Source organism: Penaeus monodon, unplaced genomic scaffold (assembly GCF_015228065.2).
Source record: "Penaeus monodon isolate SGIC_2016 unplaced genomic scaffold, NSTDA_Pmon_1 PmonScaffold_1853, whole genome shotgun sequence".
Taxonomy (NCBI): Eukaryota; Metazoa; Arthropoda; class Malacostraca; order Decapoda; family Penaeidae; genus Penaeus; species Penaeus monodon.
In genome coordinates, this window is record NW_023648072.1 from 80 (window position 1) to 21,670 (window position 21,591).

Consider the following 21,591-nt stretch of genomic DNA (forward strand, 5'->3'; position numbering starts at 1 on the left):
AGAGAAAGAAAAAAATACACATAAGTATATTGTATATATGTTATATTAAGACACGGAGATGCATTCACGTCGCATGTATAGATTACAGTGAACATAAAATGCGGATAAATACGTTTGCTCGTTTGTTAGACTTATTGCTCTCGAGCAGCGACATATGGCTATGGCAACACAGCCATGGTCACTGAGCCAATACCATATATACTTTAGCACGGCCCACGGCGGCATTTCGAAAAAAGACAGCGCTCTGCCAGTTCCACGCTTTTCTGTCAGAAGCATATTCCCCTCCACCAGTTATCCTTTGTTGCAGGTCGAGACGAAGAACCATCCTACCAAGCCCCCGCACCCTCATACCATCGTCGTAGGAGGGATGCCGATGAGGAGAAGTAAGCGCCCTTAAAGGACCTGTATTTATAATTAAATTCCTGTCTTCAGGTTGTATTTCAAAGCAAACAGCCTAAGTCGAGGTGGAAATAAATGCCATATATTTTAAGTTTATCCTGAAGGAATGATATTAACAATACAGGCATTAAAGCTAATAGTTGCTTAACTTACATATTTTATCTTTACTGTAGATGAATGCCTATCAAACCTTTCAGTCCAGTATAACAGTCACATGCTATCATTAAACTTCTCATCAAGAACAAACTCAAGCAAACGACCGGACAGCCAACACAAAACCTCCGCGTTTTAGTTGTCTTTATGTTTATAAATGTCTATCACACTTATTAGCCCGTGCCAACCGCATATTATTACCCACTCAACCCACTCACTACCTAACAAGCCAAATAGTCACCCAGCCCACTAACCAACCAACAAACCCAAGCAACTAGCATATAATGGCTAAATCCTTTCGCTGTCAACCAGGGTGGCGGAGATGTTCGCTATGGTCGCCAAGATGGACACTCACGGCTGCGGGATGAGGCTCGTGTGCCAGCTCTATCAGAAGTCCCCCCAGAGCCTCACTCTCAGGGAGAAGGCCATCAGACTGCTCATTGGGTAAGGCTCGGAAAGGCCTTGAAGGACCAATTCCGCTCTCTCTCTTTTAGCGAAATAGAAATGATAAACCTTATCGATACATGCATGGTCCACTAAGAAGTGGGGATCATGATACTTCCTAGATACTGTATTAACGAACTAGCACGAGCATCTTTATCCGCACGCGCGGAGAGCGATCGCTCTCGACCTCCTTTCCCGACAGAGCAACTCGCTCAGTTAAATCCCTCTCACTGCTGTCGCTCCTCCTTCCAGCGAGAAGCCTGAGCCAGTGCCCCCAAGGAGTCGAAGGAGCCGCGCGCCCTCTACCAGTCCGCAGCCGTCTTCGGAGTTAGAAATGAGAACTGCCTCGAGATCTATCACATGTGTCCCCTCACCAACGAAGAAGTTATGCAGTACCTCAACACTCTCGACCTTGAGCTCAAGTGAATGATGTTTGTCTAACATTTTCTGTTATATCCTTTTTCGTTTCTAAATTAATTTCATTATCACCATCGTTATTACTACTCTAACTTATGCAAGATTTTTTACACCCGCTTTGGCACAATTTCGCCTTACTGGGTTTTCATAGAAAGGCTTTTTCGTTATTAGTTAAATGTTTTATCGGGTTTTAGTCTGTTTTTTAGCTTTAAATCTACCTCGATTAGCAAAACTTCACTACACAATGGTATTGAGTTAAGACTAAAGTGTTTTATATACATTCTGACAAACGAATTCGCAAAAGAAACGTGTACTGCTACTATCAGTGGGTGCGAAGTTTGTGCTTGCTACTCCTCCTTACAACTAACTCGCAACTGCTTGTTTACATTCAAGCTTGTTCATTTTTCTTTGTTGCTGGAGCCCCTCTCAAGTGAGCAGCCTTGTTGGTGAAGGCAGAACCTCAGCGAATATATTTTTCTACGTTTTTTGTGTTTTAAATAAAGATATAAAAATCTTTTTACATCTATTACCTATCCCTAGTGACCTTAAATATATGTTTCCTTATACTAATTAGATACGTGACCGAATCTCTGTATGTGTGTATGTGTGTGTATGTGTGTGTATGTGTGTGTGTGTGTGTGTGTGTGTGGTGTGTGTGTGTGTGATATATATATATATATATATATATATATATATAATAATATATATATATATATATATTATATACCCGTGTCGCTAAAGCCACTATATACTAATAAATTTTAAAAAATACACAAGAAACCAAGTTTATTCATGTTTTTAGCATCAACAAGGGGGTCAGTGCAACTTTACTTGCTAGACTTGCTATCACGTTTCAGCACCTTGAAGACTAGCTGTATACCCCTACGTGAGTACCTCCATTTTTGATAACCTTCGACCGATCCATCAGTCAAGAAACTTGATATTCAGGAATCTCTCACGAATCTAGCAACGTGGGGAGGGGCTCCATCTTATTTTAAAAAGACATCAGAAGGCCACATTCGCTTGAAGTTGTGGCACAGTAGACTCCTGCAACGTCTCCAGTAATTTTCCCCTGTAAGAGTAGTCGTGTCATCGTTCATGCTCGAGATTTTTGCTGTGTTTGGTTTCCCCTAAATTCGACAGTTGTGTCGGTGTACCCTACCAGAGAAAGGAAGATAGACTCGTCGCCGCACCATAAGAGATGAGGGTCTTTTGGTAATGGTGGAGGAGTGATTCACATTTCCACACGAGCACCAAAATCTTCTACTTGAAGATTATTGTTTGAACAACGTGAATTCGGTTCGGAAGCAGCCTCTTCACTCTTCGAGGCTTCAGCTGAATCGAGTTTTTGTTGAGTTCCAGTGCAATCCTCCAGATGGACTTTCCCTGTCTTTGTGCGAATGCTTGCTCCTGGAGTTCGGTGTTTTCATTAGGGGTGGCAGTAGTAGGTTCTTCTGCTGTGTGGTTTGCAAAGAACAGATCCTGTTTTGAGATTGATTGATTGATTATTTAAAATTATCTGCCGCGTCAACAGCTAAGGTCATTAGCGGCGAATACCTTGTTAACTAAAAATATTAAAATGTTTAAAACTTTAAAAATCTATCAATAAATATCTTACAAATAACAATAAATAAATTAAAAATCAAAGCATAAATATTATGCTCTAAGTGTATAAAATTATTGCATGAACATTATGCATAATTCTTATTAGTTTCCTTTGGAAACTAATAAGACCTTCTATGTCACAATCCTCCCCCAATACATTTTTCAGTGTACATGGATGAGACAAGTACATACGTCTATGGTCTGAGAATGTTGCACATCTTTCCACTACATGTGCGATCGTTAAGGCTCTTGGCATCCTTCACAAAGTGCTTGACTTTTACCCCATCATCGGCCCATGAGTCAGTCTTGTGTGCCCGATTCTTAGCCCTTGTTAATACAACTTCCACTTTTCGGTTGGGATGGATGCTAGTCGCCCAACTGCCAAGGTCATCTCTAATGTCTCGCAGTTTGTTTCTGGAGGTATGCCTCCATTGTTCCCTCCATTTATCACGAAAACAACTTCTGATGCTGGGTTTCAGGTCGGTGTGTGGGAGAGGAAAACGAGCATCACAAGGCTGAGCAGCAGCTGCCTTGGCCTTCTGATCAGCTCGCTCATTCCCACTGATACCAACATGCGCTGGCACCCAACATAGAGTTATCTTTTTACGTGTTGACATTAGTGCAAGCCAATCTTGAACCTTCCTCACTACTGGATGTGATGAGTTTAAGCTCTTGATTGCTTGCAAGGCACTACAAGAGTCACAATATATCACAACAGAATGGTTCGTAAGATCTCTAGTCATCTTAACTGCTGTAAGGATGGCATGTAACTCTGCAGTGAAGATTGAGGCTGCTAGAGAAAGACTGCCAGATGCAGTCTTCCTTCTGCTCACTGCTGCAAAACCCACGCCATTTTCAGATTTCGAACCACCTGTATAAATTGCATCTGATCCTTGGTATTTAGAAATGTGCTGAAGAAATTTCTCTCGGACTTCTGCTTCGGATCTCTCCCCTTTCCCAATTCCGACTAAATCCAGCTCGACTTGATTAGTCCAAGGCGGAAATTGGGGAATTCCAACAGCCAGAACCTTAGAGAGATTTAAATTAAGATCTTCCACAAGATTCCTCATTCTCCTACCATAGGATCGGCTATCCTCAAGGGGGTTGAAAACCAATCTGGATGTAGGAGATCCTGGAATCCTTTGTAGTCTCGTGTAGTAAATCAGGTTCATGTATTCTCGGTGTAATGAAAGAGGTGGTTCTCCACTCTCAGCATACAGGGACTCCACAGGTGAAGACCTGAAAGCCCCAGTACAGATTCTGAGAGCTTCATTATGAACCGAGTCTAACATCCGTAGAACAGTGAATGTAGATGAATAAGCTTCACATCCATAATCAAGCTTACTACGAATAAGTGCTCGGTAAAACCGCAGAAGCGTTGTGCGGTCTGCACCCCAAGATAGATGTGAAAGAACCCGCAAAGTACTAAGTGCTTTTGTAGCCTTTACTTTCAACTGTTTGATGTGAGGCACCTATGTAAGCCTTGAGTCAAAAATTAGACCCAAGTACTTCACCTCTTGGACAAATTGCAGTGGGTTTGCTCCTAAATAGAGGGAAGGATGGAATTTCCCTCGTTTGTGGAAATGCATAGCCATGGTCTTGCTTGGGGAAAATTTGAAACCATGATATGTTGTCCACTGTACAACCTGATTTATTGCAGCCTGCATGTGTCCTTGCACATGCTGTAAGCTTCCTCCTGAGCAGTACAGTGTAAATTCATCCACATACAGATTACATGAGACAGAACTTGGAACAACCTTTACAACGTCATTTATAGCAATGGCAAACAGGGTCACACTTAAGACACTCCCTTGTGGGACCCCTTCCAGCTGATCTTCCAGGTTAGAGAAACTGTTTCCCACCCGAACTTTAAATTTCCTGTTAGCAAGGGAGTTTTGTATGAAGGTAGGTAATGCTCCTCTTAAACCAATGTCATACAACTTCTTGAGTATGCCATGCTTCCAAGTAGTATCATAAGCCTTTTCAAGGTCAAAAAAGACTGCTAACATGTGACGTCGCTGTGCGAAGGAATTCTGTATAGCAGTTTCCATCCTTACAAGTGCATCTGTGGTCGATCTCAATCTTCTAAACCCATATTGATATGGAGTCACCACGTTTTCCTTTTCTAGCAGCCATGTCAACCTGAAGTTTACCATTTTCTCCATCAGCTTGCAGATACAACTGGTGAGGGAAATTGGTCTGTAATTTCCTGGTGTGGAAGCATCCTTGCCAGGTTTAGGGACAGGAATGATTATAGACTCTTTCCATGTGGATGGCACTGTACCCTCCCTATATATCCTATTGAATAGGTCCAACAAGAACTTCTGGGAGCTCTCTGGTAAGTGAGATATCATTTGGTATGGAATATCGTCACTTCCTGGGGCAGTCTTACGGCAGAGCTGCAAAGCAGAGTCCATCTCCTTGCGTAAAAATGGCAAGTTGTATGGAAGTTCTGCTGCAGTCCTACTGAAGAACGACACTGAGTGTCGTTCCTGTTCTGCCCGAAGAGTGGAGAATCGGGCAGTGTAAGATGCTCCAGAGGAGATCTCTGCCATGGATTTAGCTAGCTCATTAGCAACATCTTTTTTATCTGTTATGATTATGCAATCAATCTTCAAAGCAGGTGGTGACAGTGATGTGCTCTTTCCAGCAATCTTACGCACCTTGTCCCATACCCATACTAAGGGGGTCCCGGAGTTAATCAAGGAGACATACTGTCTCCATGACGTCCGTCTGGCCTCCTTTAGCACTCGCCTGGCAATGGCTCGGGTCTTTTTGTAATGGATCAAGGTTACATCACTGGGGCGTCGTTTCAACTGCCTTAATGCAGCTTTTCTTGCTCTGACAGCTTGTTGGCATTCATCAGACCACCATGGTACCGGAGGTCGACGGTAATGCCCGCTACTTTTGGGAATGGATGCTTCTGCTGCAAGGTGAATTCGTGATGTGAAGTGATTAACAGCATCTTGAACACACTGGAAATCATTCACAGATCCATGCAATACTGCAGTTGATCTAAAAAGATTCCAGTCCGCATGTTCAAGTCGCCATCTCTGCACTCCATTGGCTGGAATACCATTCACCTCCTCCAAAAGTATTGGAAAATGGTCGCTTCCATGTAAGTCTTCCATAACCTGCCAAGTGAAATTCATCTGTGAATCAGGTGAGACAATTGACAGGTCTATATTGGAGAATGTCCCAGTTTGAATTTGGAAATGTGTGGGAGTGTCACTGTTCAATAAAACTGCATCTAGTCTTAGGAGCAAGGACGCCAAGGCCCTTCCTCGAGGGTTGCACAAAGTGTCTCCCCAGAGGTGATGCCGACCATTGAAATCTCCCAAGAGTAGAAATGGATGTGGCAACTGCCCAAGTAGATCTTCCAAATCATTTATGTTGAGATTATGTGGAGGAAGGTAGATAGATGCAACAGTATAAGGTCGTGTCAAGCCTATTCTCACAGCCTTCACCTGCAGTGTTGTCTGCAGGTGGATGGCCTGGAAAGGAATATCCTGACGTACTATTACTGCTACTCCTCCATGGGGTCCATTGTCAAAAGTCCCATAATGGGCTTGAATTTGGAGTCCTCTCAGGGAAATCGGATGATTTTCCCTGGTCATAATCTCTTGTAGGCATACACAAACTGGGTTACATGAAGCTATCAGATGTTGCAGTTCTTCCCATTTTGCATGAATTCCCTGACAGTTCCATTGGATTAGGGTATCCAGTTCTTTAATCCTGTTTTGAGAAACCATGGATTTCGTAAATTGTGCTCCACACTGAATCCGTGTGACTCGCCATGAACTGCAGTGTGGGACTGAAAACATCTTGCCAGGGGGCCATTTGGCAATGCTGCTCCAGTTCCCGAGCCATGGGTCAGGGAATGATATGATTACAAAACTGCAAATGTAATGACCATTCTGAGTCATGGCATAGTTTTGATTTGTGTGCTAATCTTAATTTTATTTTCATAACCAATTTCTGCATTCATTTCACTATAGGGAGGAACAGTATAATATTGTGAGTGAGAAAAATATCGTGTAAAGGGGGGGGGATATATATATTTATTTATCTATTTATTTATTTTTTTATTTTTTTATTTTTTTCGTGCTCGAATTGTTCTGGAGGCTTGGCGTGGCCAGCCGGCCGGCTCTTCACTATCTTCTCTTTCGGCCTTCAAAGGGAGCAGCCGCCCCTTAATCCTGGAAGATTTAATGCGTTTAGGAAATTCGGTATCAGCTCTCTTATTCCGGCGCTCGCAGAGACCAAAACGAGCAGCTTGACGCAGTGAACAGAGCAGTTATTGTACGTGTGTGTGTGTGCTTGCACACACACACACGCACACACACACACACACACACACACACACACACACACATACACACATACACACACACACACACACACACACACACACATATATATGTGTTATATATATATATATATATATATATATATATATATATATATATATATATACATATATATACATACATTTATATTTCCATTTATATACCAGGATTTATACACACACATATATATATATATATACATATATATGTATATATATATATATATATACATATACTTACATATATATACAATATACATATATATATATATATATATATATATATATATATATATATATATATATATATATATATATATATATACACACACTCATATATATATATATATATATATATATAAAATATATATATATATATATATATATATATATATATGTAAGTATATGTTATATGTATATGTACATACACACATATATATCATATATATACAAATATATTTATGTATATAAATATAGACCCAAACATATGTATATCATATACATATATATGTATATATATACACATATATATGTGTGTGTGTGTGTGTGTGTGTGTGTGTGTATGTGTGTATGTGTGTGTGTGTGTGTGTGTGTGTGTGTGTGTGTGTGCGTGTGTGTGTGTGCAAGCACACACACACACGTACAATAACTGCTCTGTTCACTGCGTCAAGCTGCTCGTTTTGGTCTCTGCGAGCGCCGGAATAAGAGAGCTGATACCGAATTTCCTAAACGCATTAAAAATCTTCCAGGATTAAGGGGCGGCTGCTCCCTTTGAAGGCCGAAAGAGAAGATAGTGAAGAGCCGGCCGGCTGGCCACGCCAAGCCTCCAAAACAATCGAGCACGAAAAAAATAAAAAAAATAAAAAAATAAATAAATAGATAAATAATATATATATACCCCCCCCCCTTTACACGATATTTTTCTCACTCACAAATTATACTGTTCCTCCCTATAGTGAAATGAATGCAGAAATTGGTTATGAAATAAAATTAAGATTAGACAAAATCAAAACTATGCCATGCTCAGAATGGTCATTACATTTGCAGTTTTGTAATCATATCATTCCCGGGACCAATGGCTCGGGAACTGGAGCAGCATTGCCAAATGGCCCCCTGGCAAGATGTTTTCAGTCCCACACTGCAGTTCATGGCGAGTCACAGGGATTCAGTGTGGAGCACAATTACGAAATCCAGGGTTTTTCTCAAAACAGGATTAAAGAACTGGATACCCTAATCCAATGGAACTGTCAGGGAATTCATGCAAAATGGGAAGAACTGCAACATCTGATAGCTTCATGTAACCCAGTTTGTGTATGCCTACAAGAGATTATGCCCGGGGAAAAATCATCCGATTCCCTGGAGGACTCCAAATTCAAGCCCATTATGGGATTTTTGGGGACAAGGGGACCCCATGGGGGAGTAGCAGAAATAGTACGCCCAGGATATTCCTTTTCCAGGCCATCCACCTGCAGAAAAACACTGCAGGTGAAGGCGTGAGAATAGGCTTGACACGACCTTATACTGTTGCATCTATCTACCTTCCCCCCACATAATCTCAACATAAAATGATTTGGAAGATCTACTTGGGCAGTTGCCACATCCATTTCTACTCTTGGGAGATTTCAATGGTCGGCATCACCTCGGGGGAGACACTTTGTGCAACCTCGAGGAAGGGCCTTGGCGTCCTTGCTCCTAAGACTAGATGCAGTTTTATGAACATTTGGACACTCCCACACAAATCCAAATTCAAACTGGGACCATTCTCCAATATAGACCTGTCAATTGTCTCACCTGATTCACAGATGAATTTCACTTGGCAGGTTATGGAAGACTTACATGGAAGCGACCATTTTCCAATACTTTTGGAGGAGGTGAATGGTATTTCCAGCCAATGGAGTGCAGAGATGGCGACTTGAACAGCGGACTGGAATTTTTTTAGATCAACTGCAGTATTGCAGGGGATCTGTGAATGATTCCAGTGTGTTAAAGATGCTGTTAATCACTTCACATCACGAATTCACCTTGCAGCAGAAGCATCCATCCCAAAAGTAGCGGGAAATTACCGTCGACCCCGGGTTTACCATGGTGGTCTGATGAATGCCAACAAGCTGTCAGAGCAAGAAAAGCTGCATTAAGGCAGTTGAAACGACGCCCCAGTGATGAAACCCTTTGATCCATTACAAAAAGACCCGAGCCATTGCCAGGCGAGTGCTAAAGGGGGCCCCAGACGGACGTCATGGGGGACAGTATGTCTCCTTGATTAACTCCGGGACCCCCTTAGTAGGGGTATGGGACAAGGTGCGTAAGATTGCTGGAAAGAGCACATCACTGTCACCACCTGTTTTGAAGATTGATTGCATAATCATAACAGATAAAAAAGATGTTGCTAATGAGCTAGCTAAATCCATGGCAGAGATCTCCTCTGGAGCATCTTACACTGCCCGATTCTCCACTCTTCGGGCAGAACAGGAACGACACTCAGTGTCGTTCTTCAGTAGGACTGCAGCAGAAATTCCATACAACTTGCCATTTTTACGCAAGGAGATGGAATCTGCTTTGAAAGCTCTGCCGTAAGACTGCCCCAGGAAGTGACGATATTCCATACCAAATGATATCTCACTTACCAGAGAGCTCCCAGAAGTTCTTGTTGGACCTATTCAATAGGATATATAGGGAGGGTACAGTGCCATCCACATGGAAAGAGTCTATAATCATTCCTGTCCCTAAACCTGGCAAGGATGCTTCCCACCGGGAAAATTACAGACCAATTTCCCTCCCCAGTTGTATCTGCAAGCTGATGGAGAAAATGGTAAACTTCAGGTTGACATGGCTGCTAGAAAAGGAAAAACGTGGTGACTCCATATCAATATGGGTTTAGAAAAATTGAGATCGACCACAGATGCACTTGTAAGGATGGAAACTGCTATACAGAATTCCTTCGCACAGCGACGTCACATGTTAGCAGTCTTCTTTTACCTTGAAAAGGCTTATGATACTACTTGGAAACATGGCATACTCAAGAAGTTGTAGACATTGGTTTAAGAGGAGCATTACCTACCTTCATACAAAACTCCCTTGCTAACAGGGAAAATTTTAAAATTCGGGTGGGAAACAGTTTCTCTAACCTGGAAGATCAGCTGGAAGGGGTCCCACAAGGGAGTGTCTTAAGTGTGACCCTGTTTGCCATTGCTATAAATGACGTTGTTAAAGGTTGTTCCAAATTCTGTCTCATGTAATCTGTAGTGGATGAATTTACACTGTACTGCTCAGGAGGAAGCTTACAGCAAAGTGCAAGGACACAGCAGGCTGCAATAAAAACAGGTTGTTTCAGTGGACAACATATCATGGTTTCAAATTTTCCCAAGCAAGACCATGGCTATGCATTTCCAAAAAACGAGGGAAATTCCATCCTTCCCTCTATTTAGGAGCAAACCCACTGCAATTTGTCCAAGAGGTGAAGTACTTGGGTCTAATTTTTGACTCAAGGTTACATAGGTTTCCTCACATCAAACAGTTGAAAGTAAAGGCTACAAAAGCAATAGTACTTTGCGGGTTCTTTCACATCTATCTTTGGGGGGCAGACCGCACAACGCTTTTGCGGTTTTACCGAGCACTTATTCGTAGTAAGCTTTATTATGGATGTGAAGCTTATTCATCTACATTCACTGTTCTACGGATGTTAGACTCGGTTCATAATGAAGCTCTCAGAATCTGTAATGGGCTTTCAGGTCTTCACCTGTGGGGTCCCTGTATGCTGAGAGTGGAGAAAACCCCCTCTTTCATTACACCGAGAATACATGAACCTGATTTACTACACGAGACTACAAAGGATTCCAGGATTCCTACATCCAGATTGGTTTTCAACCCCTTGAGGATAGCCGATCCTATGGTAGGAGAATGAGGAATCTTGTGGAAGATCTTAATTTAAATCTCTCTAAGGTTTTTGGCTGTTGGAATTCCCCAATTTCCGCCTTGGACTAATCAAGTCGAGCTGGATTTAGTCGGAATTGGGAAAGGGGAGAGATCCGAAGCAGAAGTCCGAGAGAAATTTCTTCAGCACATTTCTAAATACCCAAAGGGTCAGATGCAATTTATACAGGTGGTTCGAAATCTGAAAATGGCGTGGTTTTGCAGCAGTGAGCAGAAGGAAGACCCGCATTGGCAGTCTTTCTCTAGCAGCCTCAATCTTCACTGCAGAGTTACATGCCACCTTACAGCAGTTAAGATGACTAGAGATCTTACGAACCATTCTGTTGTGATATATTGTGACTTTTTGTAGTGCCTTGCAAGCAATAAGAGCTTAAACTCATCACATCCAGTAGTGAGGAAGGTTCAAGATTGGCTTGCACTATGTCAAAACGTAAAAAGATAACTCTATGTTGGGTGCCAGCGCATGGGTTGGTATCAGTGGGGAATGAGCGAGCTGATCAGAAGGCCAAGGCAGCTGCTGCTCAGCCTTGTGATGCTCGTTTTCCTTCCCACACACCGACCTGAAAAACCCCGCATCAGAAGTTGTTTTCGTGATAAAGGAGGGAACAATGGAGGCATACCTCCAGAAACAAACTGCGAGACATTAGAGAGACCTTGGGAGTTGGGCGGGCTAGCATCCATCCCAACCGAAAAGTGGAAGTTGTATTAACAAGACTAAGAACGGGCACACAAGACTGACTCATGGGCCCATGATGGCTAAAAGTCAAGCACTTTGTGAAGGATGCCAAGAGCCATTAACGATCGCACATGTAGTGGAAAGATGTGCAACATTCTCAGACCAAAGACGTATGTACTTGTCTCCCCCATGTTTCACTGAAAAATGTATTGGGGGAGGATTGTGACATAGAGGGTCTTATTAGTTTCCTTAGGGAACTAATATTTTTTAATAAAACTTAATTATGCATAATGTTCATGCAATAATTTTTTTACAAATTAGAGCATAATATTTTTTGCTTTTATTTTTTAAATTTATTTATTGTTATTTGTAAGATATTTATTGATAGATTTTTAAAGTTTTAAACATTTTAATATTTTTAGTTAACAAGGTATTCGCCGTAATGACCTTAGCTGTTTGGGCGCGGGAGATAATTTTAAATAATCAATCAATCAATCTCAAAACAGGATCTGTTCTTTGCAAAAACCCCACAGCAGAAGACCTACTACTGCCACCACTAATGAAAACACCGAACTCCAGGAGCAAGCATTCGCACAAAGAAGGGAAAGTCCATCGGAGGATTGCACTGGAACCTCAAAAAAACTCGATTCAGCTGAAGCCTCGAAGAGTGAAGAGGCTGCTTCCCCAACCGAATTCACGTTGTTCAAACAATAATCTTCAAGTAGAAGATTTTGGTGCTCGTGTGGAAATGTGAATCAAATCCCCCACCATTACCAAAAGACCCTCATCTCTTATGGTGCGGCGACGAGTCTATCTTCCTTTCTCTGGTAGGGTACACCGACACAACTGTCGAATTTAGGGGAAACCAAACACAGCAAAAATCTCGAGCATGAACGATGACACGACTACTCTTACAGGGGAAAATTACCTGGAGACGTTGCAGGAGTCTACTGTGCCACAACTTCAAGCGAATGTGGCCTTCTGATGTCTTTTTAAAATAAGATGGAGCCCCTCCCCACGTTGCTAGATTCGTGAGAGATTCCTGAATATCAAGTTTCTTGACTGATGGATCGGTCGAAGGTTATCAAAAATGGAGGTACTCACGTAGGGGTATACAGCTAGTCTTCAAGGTGCTGAAACGTGATAGCAAGTCTAGCAAGTAAAGTTGCACTGACCCCCTTGTTGATGCTAAAAACATGAATAAACTTGGTTTCTTGTGTATTTTTTAAAATTTATTAGTATATAGTGGCTTTAGCGACACTGTATATATATATATATATATATATATATATATATATATATATATATATATATATATATATATATCACACACACACACACACACACACACACACACACACACACACATACACACACATACACACACATACACACATACAGAGATTCGGTCACGTATCTAATTAGTATAAGGAAACATATATTTAAGGTCACTAGGGATAGGTAATAGATGTAAAAGATTTTTATATCTTTATTTAAAAACACAAAAACGTAGAAAAATATATTCGCTGAGGTTCTGCCTTCACCAACAAGGCTGCTCACTTGAGAGGGCTCCAGCAACAAAGAAAAATGACAAGCTTGAATGTAAACAAGCAGTTGCGAGTTAGTTGTAAGGAGGAGTAGCAAGCACAAACTTCGCACCCACTGATAGTAGCAGTACACGTTTCTTTTGCGAATTCGTTTGTCAGAATGTATATAAAACACTTTAGTCTTAACTCAATACCATTGTGTAGTGAAGTTTTGCTAATCGAGGTAGATTTAAAGCTAAAAAACAGACTAAAACCCGATAAAACATTTAACTAATAAACGAAAAGCCTTTCTATGAAAACCCAGTAAGGCGAAATTGTGCCAAAGCGGGTGTAAAAAATCTTGCATAAGTTAGAGTAGTAATAACGATGGTGATAATGAAATTAATTTAGAAACGAAAAAGGATATAACAGAAAATGTTAGACAAACATCATTCACTTGAGCTCAAGGTCGAGAGTGTTGAGGTACTGCATAACTTCTTCGTTGGTGAGGGGACACATGTGATAGATCTCGAGGCAGTTCTCATTTCTAACTCCGAAGACGGCTGCGGACTGGTAGAGGGCGCGCGGCTCCTTCGACTCCTTGGGGGGCACTGGCTCAGGCTTCTCGCTGGAAGGAGGAGCGACAGCAGTGAGAGGGATTTAACTGAGCGAGTTGCTCTGTCGGGAAAGGAGGTCGAGAGCGATCGCTCTCCGCGCGTGCGGATAAAGATGCTCGTGCTAGTTCGTTAATACAGTATCTAGGAAGTATCATGATCCCCACTTCTTAGTGGACCATGCATGTATCGATAAGGTTTATCATTTCTATTTCGCTAAAAGAGAGAGAGCGGAATTGGTCCTTCAAGGCCTTTCCGAGCCTTACCCAATGAGCAGTCTGATGGCCTTCTCCCTGAGAGTGAGGCTCTGGGGGGACTTCTGATAGAGCTGGCACACGAGCCTCATCCCGCAGCCGTGAGTGTCCATCTTGGCGACCATAGCGAACATCTCCGCCACCCTGGTTGACAGCGAAAGGATTTAGCCATTATATGCTAGTTGCTTGGTTCGTTGGTTGGTTAGTGGGCTGGGTGACTATTTGGCTTGTTAGGTAGTGAGTGGGTTGAGTGGGTAATAATATGCGGTTGGCACGGGCTAATAAGTGTGATAGACATTTATAAACATAAAGACAACTAAAACGCGGAGGTTTTGTGTTGGCTGTCCGGTCGTTTGCTTGAGTTTGTTCTTGATGAGAAGTTTAATGATAGCATGTGACTGTTATACTGGACTGAAAGGTTTGATAGGCATTCATCTACAGTAAAGATAAAATATGTAAGTTAAGCAACTATTAGCTTTAATGCCTGTATTGTTAATATCATTCCTTCAGGATAAACTTAAAATATATGGCATTTATTTCCACCTCGACTTAGGCTGTTTGCTTTGAAATACAACCTGAAGACAGGAATTTAATTATAAATACAGGTCCTTTAAGGGCGCTTACTTCTCCTCATCGGCATCCCTCCTACGACGATGGTATGAGGGTGCGGGGGCTTGGTAGGATGGTTCTTCGTCTCGACCTGCAACAAAGGATAACTGGTGGAGGGAATATGCTTCTGACAGAAAAGCGTGGAACTGGCAGAGCGCTGTCTTTTTTCGAAATGCCGCCGTGGGCCGTGCTAAAGTATATATGGTATTGGCTCAGTGACCATGGCTGTGTTGCCATAGCCATATGTCGCTGCTCGAGAGCAATAAGTCTAACAAACGAGCAAACGTATTTATCCGCATTTGTCGGTCAACGTGTTACATCGCTACATGGCGGAAGGGAAGGAAATCTCCGTGTCTTAATATATAAATATATACACCATATACATATATGTGTATTTTTTATTTCGCTACACACCACATATAAAGCTGCATAGTTAGGTATATATAGGTTATATATGATCATATGTACCATATATGTAAGATATATATATCTCTCGATATATAATATATATATATACCTCCATACATACATAAATATATAATGCATGCATCCATACACATTCACATACACACACACACACACACAACAAACACCACACACATATACACATTGATGTACGATACAAAGTATTACATACACATATGATACACACAATTCCTAAACACAACACACACACACACACACCACACACACACCAAAACAAATATATATATATGACTATATATATATATATATTATTATCATATATATGTATATCTATATATATTATCTATATATATATATTACCTAATATGTATAAATATTATAGTATATCTATTATTATATTCACTATTTAACCTACTATCAGTACATAATATATATATATATATATATATAGATAATAATATATAATATATATTATATATATATATATAATCTATATATCTAATATCATATATATACATGTGTGTGGGTGTGGTGTGCAGGTGTTTATGTGGGAAGTCTGGATCGGAATGGTGTGCGGTATCTGCATGGGCGGGGTGTGTATTCACTCTGTTTACACTTACGTGGGTGCATGGCAATAACAAGAGGCCTCACCTCGCGACGCCAGGAGAGCCGAAAGAGCCAGACCGGTTCACGCCCGCAGCTGGCAACAGCTGCGCCGGCCGCGAGCGAGCCGGGCCCGGTGACGGAGGTGGTGGCGGCGGCGGTGGTAACGTGGTGGGCTACTGGGAATCGGAACAACGAGGACGTCTGGGTGCGAGGCAGGCCAGTGCCACGGCGCGAACAGCATGAGGGAATTCATCCTGCGGAAGAAACGGCGCGAGTGAGGCCTGGACGCACACACACACATGATATATGTATGAATATCTATGTATATATATACACACACCACACACACCCCACACACACACCCACACAACCACACAACAAACATATGGATATATATGTATGTATATTATATGGATATATGTACCAATACACCTTACATATACACACACACATCCAGATACAAACACATACATAGTATACACATACATACATAGAGATAGTATATATATATATAGATACTAGTTAGATAATATATATCTATATAATATATATATATCTATTTATATAGTAGATATACATATGTTTATATATATATATAATAATATATATATATATATATATGTACATCGATATATATATATAGATATATTATATATATGAGATATAATATATATCTATGGATTATGTAGTATGTATGTCTATTATAGAATATTATCGCACACATGTATATGCATATATATCTAATATATATATAATATATATATATATATAATATATATAGTATATATATATATATATATATATTTATATTCACAGCATCTATTATAACATAACATATGTAGACACACACACATCACACACAAACACAACACACACACACACCACAACACACACACACACACACAATATATGTATATAGATCGATATATATATATATATCGATCATATAATATAGATATATATAATCTATTATATATGTTAATATATGTATGGTATATAATATATATACATATATATATATATATATTTAGATATGTCCCTTATATTATTATATATATATATAATATATGGGTGTGGGGTGCAGTGTGTGTGTGGTGTGTGTGTGTGTGTGTGTGTATAAAGTACAATATACCCCCTCCCGTCTATATATATGAATGAAATATGTGCCTGTGGCATAAAATAAAATATGTTGTCACACCCCCCCAAAAACACAACCACACACACACACACACCAACACACACAACACCACACACACACACATATATATATGATACTATATATATATATATTATATATATACTATATATTAAATATATAACATATGTCTATGTATGATATATATACACGCAGTAGAGGATGCACACACACACACACAAACACACACACACACCACACCACCCACACACAAACACACAGAACAACTTACACACACTGCACGACACGCACACGCCCACGCACCCGTACAACACATTCTCTATCTGTATGTATATATGTATATCCATGTATGACGCGCGATGGTCAATGGATATATATGTAAATATGTGTATATTCTGTATGCATTAGGGTATCTGTTATATATGTATGTAATATATATATATATATATATATCTTATATATATATATATATATATATATATATATATGTATGTGATGTGTGTGTGTCTATGTGTATATAATATGTATATCTATTATGTATGCATTTTAAGAATGAGTACCCCCACCACACAGACACACACACCAAACACACACAAACAACACACACACACATATTATACACACACATACACACAAAACACACACACCACACAACCACACACACACACCCACACACCCATATTTATACCACACATCACACCAAACAATAAACACACACACAAACACAACACACAAATACGCACAGAGCTACAAATGAATATGTGTATATACGTATTACCTGGATATATATACATACGCAACTTTACATATTATTGACAGATAGATAATAGATAGATACAGATATTATATATAAAGTGAGTCCGTCGGAAACTACCATCCCTCTGACGACGTGACTCGGTTCGAAGTTCCACACACAAAAAGCGGAGAGATCGCTGCAAAACAGGATTCTAGAAGCAAACTAAGAGGCAACAGCTGGTCAGAAAAAATCTCTAGGAACTGACGCGGTTCGTAGCAGCCGCAGGTTCTCGGAAATGTATTTAAATGATGCTGATCAGCAGCCTTTCTGAACAAGAACGGTTTAGTAGTGAAAACAGGAATTGTAACGAGACGTCAAAACAAAAGTCGTGCTGCAGCGAAGGGTTATAACGTTTGACGAAACAAATATAAACAAACCTTGCGCAACACACATCACAAGCGCACACACACACCACACACACACACCCACACACCATATTATATATATATCTATAGATATATATTATATATATATCCTATATATAATATATATATATATACATATATAGATATATTATAATATTATATATATATTATATATATATATATATATAATTATTCTATATATATATATATATGTGTGTGTATGTGTGGTGGTAGCATGAATATATTATATATATATATTATAATATATAAATATATATATATATATATATGATATTAATACCCCAAAACAAACACACAACACACACAAAACCACAAAACACACACACACACACACACCCACACATATATATATATATATATATCTATTATCTATATATATATATATATAATATATATCTATTATATTACACCTATATATGCGTAAGTTCTCTCTAATAACCAGAGAAGCCGCGGATGCTAGCGAAGGGGCGTTACGTGACAGGAGGCAAAGAGAGCCGCACAAGTATGGTCACCGCAGGAAGGGCACGGAGGGCGTTCCACAGTCGGCAACCGAGTTTTTGTTTATAGTGGGCCAAGTGAGTTTCTGTCCCCTTACCGACTCCGGCGATTCGAGGTCACGGGGGGGGGGGGGGGCAGTCCGTGGCCCTCTGTGCTTGGGATTATCCGGTGATGACGATCCTGCTGGATTCAGACGAAGGTGCTCTGGTGTCTGTGATTAAGCATGTAAATATGCAAAAAATAATAGATATATATATCTATATATATCTATATATAATATATATCTATATATGGGTGGTATGGTGTTGTGTGTGTGTGAGATCTATATAAAAGTCGTATCGATAGAGACTGTCTAGATAGATATATCTATATATATATATATATTAGAGATAATATATATGATAGTATGTCCTATATAAAAGGTTGTCATATAGTAATGTATATATATATAGATATATACATTAATATATATATATTATATCTGAAAATATATATGATATAATAGATATATATATATATAATATATGAATCTGCATGTACGCTTTATATCTATATGAAGTGTGAACACACGACCCACATATATATTACTTCAGATATAACTGGTGTGTGTAGGCAATCATAATATAATACATAGTACATATATATATATATACTTATATAATATATATATATATATAATAATATAATATTTATACTATCTATCTATATTTTTTTTTTTTTTTTTTTTTTTTTTTTTTTTTTTTATCTATTTATATTTTTTTTTTCCCCCCCCCCCACCCCCCCCACCCCTCCCCCCCCCCCCCCCCCCCCCCCCCCCCCCCCCCCCCCCCCCCCCAGCCGCCATTATTCCACTGCAGGAAATCGCCTCTCTCAATTAAACATTTAAGAGGATATTTCGCCGCTCACCCTTGCCTGATTGGATGACCCGCCTTCATAATCAACCGCGGTTCGGGGCACTAAACCTGTGCCACAAACGGCGACTGGTCGTTTATCGCACCGTGAGATCGGACTCGAGTCAGCCGTCAGAGCGCAGAGGCATGTTTACGATTGCCGTGGAGAGGAATTGAACGCTCTAACCATGCGACAATAGAGGAGTCTCATGTGTGTATGTGTGTTGTGTGTTGTGTGTGTGTGTGTGTGTTTGTGTGGTTTGCGTGGTGTGTGTGTGGTTTGTGTGTGTGAGTGCATGTGTGGTGGTGTTGTGTGGTGGTGGTGGTGGTGTTGTGTGTGTGTGTGGTTGGTGTGTGTGTGTGTGTTGTGAGGTATTCTGTTCATCATGCTATTCTGCATAGTTTATCTCCATGTGTAATACATTTAAGATGCAATAGTGTGTAATTAAATTCATTAGCTGGCTCGTGAAAGGTTCTGAGACTCAAGGTGAGGGAGACGTTGCAAACCTACTGTTAGTTCATGAAGCGTTTAAGAAACATGAATAAAAACATAAAATAGTGAGTATTGGATAAAATGGCAGCCAAAGAATTGTAGGTATGAATCTGTGACGGTTCCGGGTGGGAGGAGAAGGATACACGCGGTGTCGGAGCAGACTATTCTTCCTTGTTCACGACTCAGTATATGCGAAAAAATACTGTCGCAATTATTTAGCGAGCCAATCGGCGGCCATTGTTCGTGTGGTACTACGTGATTGACTGGGCTTGGAGTACTTAAACCAGTGTAAAAGACGGAATAAAGTTGATTAAAGAATGATAAAGAATAAACTGTGCTGCGAAAACTTATCGCATAGGAATTATTTAATTGGTGTTCATGTACAGGGAGAAACGCCAAGGCCAGGTACGGCAGGCAAGCCAGCTCATAAGCGACAGACTAATGGGTAGCCATATGTTTGTAGTGAATGCTGCACTGTTAAGGAGACGGGTTCATAAACTTACATATATATGTATATATATGCGTATAATGTACATATAATATATCGAGGAGAGAGAGAACGAGATGAGAGAGAGAGAGAGAGATCGCTGATGATCGATAGATAGATAGGGAAAGATAGCTAGATTAGATAGTAGATAGAAACACACAACATATAGGTAGCACACAAACCACACACACACACCCACACCCAACCCACACACACCCACACCACTACCTATACTATATCTTATATATATATATTTAATATATAATATCTTATATCGTCTGATACTATGGGTGTACACACACACACAAACCACACACACACAAACACCACCCACACACACACACCACACACACACAGCCACACCACACACACACACACACACACACACACCCCAAACACACCACACACAATCACATACACGAGTCACACAACACACACACCACACACACACCACAGACACACACACACACACCCAACAATTACTCCTCCCACACACACACACGTATATATTCATCGGTTATCTATACAACCCATCCATCCAATGAAGAGCCACGGATAGAAGTTAACGCGGTAATACTAAGGTACTACCCTCACAACAGAAGAAAAAAAGAGCGCCTCTTAAAGGGCCAGAAATAGGGGAAAACACAAGGTGAAGACGGCGTTAGTATAGACCTTATGATAAATGCAGGAAAAATGTACCAGTGAAACTAACCATTATTTATAAAAAACTTCTCAAACGAAAAAACTCCGAAAAGCCTGGAAAAATGCAACAATATTTGCACATACAAAGGAGATAGAAAGGATTTTAAAAAACTACCAACCATAAAAGCCTGACGGTTATTTATAAACTGTTCAAAAGTCATCACAACTCGCATTCT

At 40.1% G+C, this 21,591-nt stretch overlaps 1 protein-coding gene and 1 pseudogene across 1 annotated transcript; one reads left to right on the forward strand and one right to left on the reverse strand.

Annotated features, from left to right (window-relative positions):
* Positions 1 to 307: 307 nt before the first annotated feature.
* LOC119569766 lies at positions 308 to 1,567 on the forward strand (the record flags this gene model as incomplete). Its single annotated transcript, XM_037917796.1, is given in 4 exon segments — positions 308 to 383; positions 865 to 996; positions 1,249 to 1,262; positions 1,265 to 1,567. Coding segments are annotated over 4 exon segments (380 nt in total), but the record flags the coding sequence as incomplete, so codon positions are not given.
* Positions 1,568 to 13,572: 12,005 nt separating this feature from the next.
* LOC119569765 lies at positions 13,573 to 16,260 on the reverse strand (annotated as a pseudogene).
* Between the last annotated feature and the right edge of the window lie 5,331 nt (positions 16,261 to 21,591).